The sequence below is a fragment of the Volvox carteri genome (assembly GCF_000143455.1).
Source record: "Volvox carteri f. nagariensis unplaced genomic scaffold VOLCAscaffold_22, whole genome shotgun sequence".
NCBI classification, from domain to species: domain Eukaryota; kingdom Viridiplantae; phylum Chlorophyta; class Chlorophyceae; order Chlamydomonadales; family Volvocaceae; genus Volvox; species Volvox carteri.
In genome coordinates, this window is record NW_003307565.1 from 231,934 (window position 1) to 238,248 (window position 6,315).

General features: G+C 58.2%; 1 protein-coding gene across 1 annotated transcript in view; it reads right to left on the minus strand.

Annotated features, from left to right (window-relative positions):
- Positions 1–6,315, minus strand: part of VOLCADRAFT_117770 (uncharacterized protein) — a gene marked incomplete at both ends in the record, with an annotated part of 14,772 nt that overhangs the window by 2,308 nt on the left and 6,149 nt on the right. Inside the window, 10 exons of the mRNA XM_002951167.1 lie at positions 97–171; positions 635–774; positions 1,288–1,374; positions 2,119–2,442; positions 2,761–3,021; positions 3,558–3,620; positions 4,170–4,289; positions 4,698–4,835; positions 5,185–5,351; positions 6,093–6,189. Coding sequence (XP_002951213.1) covers positions 97–171; positions 635–774; positions 1,288–1,374; positions 2,119–2,442; positions 2,761–3,021; positions 3,558–3,620; positions 4,170–4,289; positions 4,698–4,835; positions 5,185–5,351; positions 6,093–6,189 — 1,472 coding nt within the window. The remainder of the gene's footprint in view (positions 1–96; positions 172–634; positions 775–1,287; positions 1,375–2,118; positions 2,443–2,760; positions 3,022–3,557; positions 3,621–4,169; positions 4,290–4,697; positions 4,836–5,184; positions 5,352–6,092; positions 6,190–6,315) is intronic.

Consider the following 6,315-nt stretch of genomic DNA (forward strand, 5'->3'; position numbering starts at 1 on the left):
TGCAGTACGAAGTCGAATGGCTCCCAGTCATGGTCATCCTCCATGGGCTGTGCGGGGGGAGTTCCCAGCGTGTTCGGGTGGCGGTCCGTCACGAACGTGGCCACAATACCCAGCAGGGGAGTACCCGGGATCACCAGGTGCACCACCACAGAGAAGGGGGCACCCGACTGCCTGCCGGAGGGGGTTGGGGGGGTGGGGGAAGAGGGGGATGAGGTGAGGGGGAGGGGACACGTCACCGGGGGGTAGTAGGTGGGTGGGTGGATGGACAGTGGTAGTGGGTGGGTGCTTTGTAAACCGACGCAACGGCCCGGTGAAGTACCCTAGCCTAGCCCAAGTGCCGTGTGGGCAAGACTCCTCCTCGCCTTACGTACCCACCCGCCCCCTCTGCGATCCTAACAGCCTCTGCAACCTAACCAGCATGTGAAGACCCGCCAAACCCAGCACCGCACCGCCATCTCCTCATCCCGATAACCCCCGTCCCGACACATAGCGCCCGGCAAAACACACACGGCAGGGAGTTCTAGCATCGCCGATTTTTGCTGCTCTGACAGCTATGACGACAACAGTCTCACCCCCACCAAACCCTCCCCCCTTATCCCCTCTCTTTCCCCCCTTCCTCCCCCCCCCACCTCACCTGATGGCAGGTATGAACCTGGCTACGTGCTCATGCAGCACACCGGGGGGCTGCTGAATGACGTCCATGGACCCCAACACGAATTTGCTGTTGCCCGCGGGAATCTTCTTACGGTCCTTCAAGTAGGTGGGGCCACGGATCTGGCAGGAGGGGGAGCCGGAAGGCAGGTGGCAGGAGGGGGAGCCGGAAGGCAGGTGGCAGGAGGGGGAGCCGGAAGGCAGGTGGCAAGAGGGGGAGCCGGAAGGCAGGTGGCAGGAGGGGGAGCCGGAAGGCAGGTGGCAGGAGGGGGAGCCGGAGGAAGAGACACGGGAGGGTCGTGAGGTCGTGGGATGGAGGGGAGCAGGAGGATGCGCAACTCTTATGCAAAAAGCAGGAAATCCAAGGGGTAATAATGACGTTCACGGCCTTTACGGTCATTTTTAGGAGGGGGGAGGGGACATGTGTGGACAGTGGGTTGAGACGGAAAACCGCAAAGCCCCACATCCCCCCACCTCCACCCCCATCCACATCCACATCCAACCATGGAAAGAAGAACGTTCGATGTGAAACAGTCTTCACATACACACACTTACACACACATACACATACACACACATACACACACGTACACGTTTACACGCGCACAGACCCGTCCTCGACTCCCTCCCGGGTACCTTGAACGGCGCGTCCTTCTCCGGCTGATGCAGGTTATCCCACACCGACACATCCAGAAGCGACAGACCGCGCATGCGGGACAGAACCTGAGAGGTCCAGGGGGGGAAAGACGAACCAGGTCCAGGGGGGGTTTAGGGTTAAGCAAACTCAAACTTCGTTTTGCGGTTTATACTACAACACCCATTAGGATTTGGGTGACCCGGGGAAACAGTGGGGGCAAAAGGAAGACGAACCACGAAACGAGTGACAGTGGGGATTGGGGGGAAAGATACGAACCACGAACGAGCGAAGCTGATGCCACGGAAAGACTGATGCGCCAGAAGTAAAGAATTGGGGGAAAGGACACAAACCACGGACTAGTGAAGCTGATAGCAGAGGGATAGGGAGGAGGTGGGGGGTTCATCATATGGCAGGGATACGGGAGGTCAAGTAAGTTAAAGAGTTTGGTGGGGTTGGGTGGGGTGAGAAAAGATTGAAAAATAACCCAGCTGCAGCCTCCGAATCCGCAAAGAGCTGCTAGCGGGAGGTCATGTAGGCGGTTACCAGGCGACGCCGTGAAGCCATTTTGCAAACTCACTGTAAACACGTGAGGGGGGGATAGCGGGGTTGGTTGGGACTCATCAAACGTGTACCACCCCACCCCCTCTTTCCTCTTCCTTTCAATTCCGCGCACATACACATCACCCCTAGCTGGGCGGGGGGTTGCCATACACACACACACATGCAGGCGCGCGCGCGCGGGCACTCTTGTTGCTCCATAACCATACACCACCACCCCAAGGCCCCAAAACACACTGCAAGCAACTTTCCCGGCCCCACCCCGGGCGAACCTCTTCCATAGTCTCGTAAGCGGGTGCCGTGGTACGGTCGGGACCATCCGTCAACACCGCTGCTGCCGCCGCCACCGCAGCGCAGCAGCCGCTGCCGCTACCGGCCACAGCCGCGCCGCCGTCAGACCCATGCACCCCGACTGCCGCCGCCGCTGCCGCCACCGCCGCCTCTCCCTCCTCCCCTTCCTCGCCATCCACAAGCTTTCCCGTCATCTCCACTACGCTGCTAATGCGAGTACGAGAGCTGACGTTGGTCGTCTCGGTGGCGATGGCGGCGGCGGCGGCGGCAGCCGTCGTAGCGTCGACCAAGCTGGGGCGATCACCCTGTGCGCGTAGGTAAACAGGCAGGTAGGCAGGTAGGCAGGCGAGGTAGGTAGGTGGGTAGGTAGGGGTAGGTAGGTAGGTAGGTAGGTAGGCAGGTAGGTAGGTAGGTAGGGGTAGGTAAATTCCTTCGGATCGGGCGCTGAAAAAGGGTTTGAGCTTCTAATAGATCGTGGAAGGTCTCAACCAGCCCACGTCCTCCCTTTTAATCAACAACACCAACTAGCATCTCCACTACTACTTCACACAGCCCCTCCACCAACATGGCCATCCCCCTAGCCATCACCGTCGCCACCCACACCGCCCTTGCCACCACCTCACCTCTTTGAGGCTGAACCTCCTAGACGCCGCCGCTGCCGCTGCCGCCGTCGTGGTGGCCGTCGCTGCGGAGCTGCGGCGCATCGCCCGGCTGGCCCCACAGGCCGCCACCAGCACATTACATGCTGTCATGCTGGCGGTGGCGCTGCTGTTGTTGTTGTTGAGGTTGTTAATGTTCGTCTCGGCACTCCGACCCCCGCCAGCCCCCAGCCCTGGAAGATCCGCGGCGGAGGAAAATCCGGCACCATCGCGATCGGTACGATCCTGTAGCAGGAGGAGGAATATTTCCGTATGCCGGGGCGGGGCGAGATGTAATGGCGAACATTTTGGCTAGAAGTGATGTAGAGTTTTTTTCCTTTTGTTGACACATCATGAAACTTAGTCATGACCTTCATGCAAGAAACATGGTTATTGTAAGGAAACGGAAAACATCGTTGCACCAAAAGTTCGCATCCGCATCTGCATCCGCATCCGCATCGCATATCAAACATCTCTTCCACAACAGGAATCCTGAAAGCAAATAAAAGAAAAATACAAATATCCATGAAAGCAAACAATTTAGGCAGAAATTGGAAGAAGACAGACTGTCAGATACGTGAACTGCAATTGGAGGCGGTTGCTTTTTGAATTTGAATCAAATCCGTTAATGGACATTTGTTCAGGCCACACTCTTAAGACTATACTGCGACACCAAACCCAACGGCCCACGAAGGACCTCCCGTGAAATCCCACTCATCAAGCCCCTCGAAGCGACTCCAAGCCACACCAAATGCCACACTAACGGCACCCGAGCACCCCACCTTCAACCGGGAGGACGAAGCCAGCATGTTCAGAGGCTGAACCACGAAGCGCCCCTGTTCCACCTGCGCACGACGGGGGTTGAGGGTTGGGGGATAAGTCGAACCACTGACGTTTGAAGCAGATACTTCGAGATTGGGTTTGGGGGAAATCATATGCAAGGAAACAAGGAATGAGCTGCCGCCGCCGCCGGCAGCGGCGGCGGCGGCGGCGGCGGGGTCCAGGCGGGGGTTCCGGGCTCCGCGGGGGTTGGGGGGTCGGGGAAAGCAGGTATCATGGCGATGCTAGTGCGGGGGAGCGGCGCCACGGAACAAGCGAGGATCGCTGGAACTGCTCCCAAGAGCTCTCAGGTTCGAGTCCAAGGTTCTGTAATTGAACTGCGGAGTGCGAGATGTGGCATGCCTATGTTTCTGAACCCCATACATACACATACACGAACACGTACACAGGAACACCCGCGGGTCAGCTTTTCGTACCCATGTACCCCCCAAGCCACATCTCACTATCGTCATCCTCTCCCCACACCAAAGGGCCCCGCCCCACCCCACCCCAAACCCCGCCCCACCCCACCCCAAACCCCACCCCCCCACCACCCCACCAGCCGCCAATCCCACCTCGTCTCTCAGAAGCGTCACCGCCATGAGCATTCGGTCCAGGAAGGCATCCGTCCAGCCTAACAGGTCGGAGGCAAGCCGTACCCAGCTGCGCTCCCCGCACACACCGCCCAGGTCGACCTGGGGCTCGAGGGAAGGGGGGGGGAACCATATGCAAGGAAACCAGAAACGAATTAACGAATTTCCGGCGTAGGGGGAAGGGGGGAGAAAGACGAACCACGAACGAGTGAAGCTGCTGCCAGGGAAGGGGGGGGGAAGGCAGGAAAACACAAGCAAAAAGCAAAAGACCAGCTGCAGACGAAGGGAAAAAGGGAGAAGAACACACAGACCAGTGGAAACGCGCGCAAGACGACGCAAAGCCCAAGACTCAGCAAACAAAGTTAAGATGCAAGTCCATGTCGTACATACATATCCATCTCGTCAAAACAGAAACTCCGAAACGGTCGAACAGAAGCGATTCCCGCGTCCCCCCGCCTCCCCAGTCCCTGCAGGCGAGTACGGCATTTCTTGAAAGTACGACCATCGTACCTTCATGATGCAGGTGACCAGCGCCTCCGGGGAGTTATCCAGCGAATACTCCTCCAGGGGAGCCATCGTGTAACCCCCACGAACACGTGCCAGCACGGGCCGGCGCCACCAGCTGCGGCGACCGCCCTCCGAGGCGGCCTACAAGGCAACATGCGACAATAGCGTGACAAGGGATGACGTGGGGTTTGACAAATCACAGAAGAGAATTCTTTTTTTTATGAAAATCCAGATACCAGGGAATGGGTAATGGGGGGAGACTGTAGGAGGACGCTAGCAGGAAGACGGGCGAGGGCGGAACCAAGGAGTGTAAAAATGCGGCGTGGCTGCTTCTGCGCGACGCGGGTGTTCGGTGAGGCGGGGGAAGAGGGCTGAAGCCGGGGGAAAAGACGCGGGAGGAGGGGGGAGAGTCAGAGATGTTGTGTTTAGCTGCACACCCGCGTCATGCCGTGCGATTGCACTAGTGCACGAGCACCACCGCCGCTCGTACCTGGCACGACTCGGGCTCTTCGGCTGCTTGCTGTTGCTGCTGCTGCTGCTGCTGTCCTTGTTGTTGGCCTAGTTGTTGGCCTGGTTGTTGTTGTTGTCCCCCTGCCTTCCGCTCCACAAACCTGGCAGGCACCTCGCAGCTGTTGAACATGAGCACCAATGTCGGACCTGTGGGGGAGTGGGAGAGAATCACATCGTCATGGCGGTGAGGTGAGGACGTGTGTGATAACGGTAATGATCATGGTGATGATCAACACCATGATCATGATAATGACGATGTTGAGCAGCAATAATAATAATAATAATAATAATAATGCAAAATGGAGATGTTGGGTAAGAGCCTTAAAAGCAACGACGCAACTGGCTCTAGGCGGGCGTGTTTGGGTGATTTGGCGGCTAGGCAGGCTAGGCAGGCTAGGAAAGACCAAGCAAGCAAGCACACCACGGCAGGTAGTGCGCATCAGCAACCGCGGGTACACACCCAATGAGGAGAGCAGACATGCAGGGCAGGTGACGGTGACGGTGCCAACAAGTGCCAACGACAGTGCGCTACAGAGAAAACGGCTAATACCTTTCCAAAATATAGATTTGGTTTAGCAGCGGAAGAAGAACAAGTAGGGAGCTAATATTTCCTCCCGCCCCCAAAAACAAAAACCTTCCACGCTGTGCAGCCCTTCCTTTTACCCCCTTACACTTCCACCCATCGCATACAACCAAGTACCCTCCGACCCGAATCCCGGATCCACTACTCCACAGGCGCCTCCCCTCCCCTACCCACATCTCTTTCCCCCCTTCCCCCCCCCGGGGGCGCCAAACCCCCAACCCCCGTCCCCGCTCCCTTGCCCGACCTCCATTACGCTTGCCCCACCCAATCCCGCGGCGCGAGTTCTCCCTTCTCCCCACCCTCACCCGTTTCGTCCGTCTTAAACACCGTCTCCACCACCAGCTCCCGGGGTGCGCAGATGGCCCCGGTGAGACCGGGAGCCTGAAGCACGATACGGAGGACCTAGGGAGAGGGGGGGGGAGAGGCCGGAGTGAGGGGGAGGAGGGCGGCAGCCACGTTCAAGGAGCATAAAAGGGTGGGTCGACTGTCGACGTTGAGATATACGATACACGATACATGACAGAAATA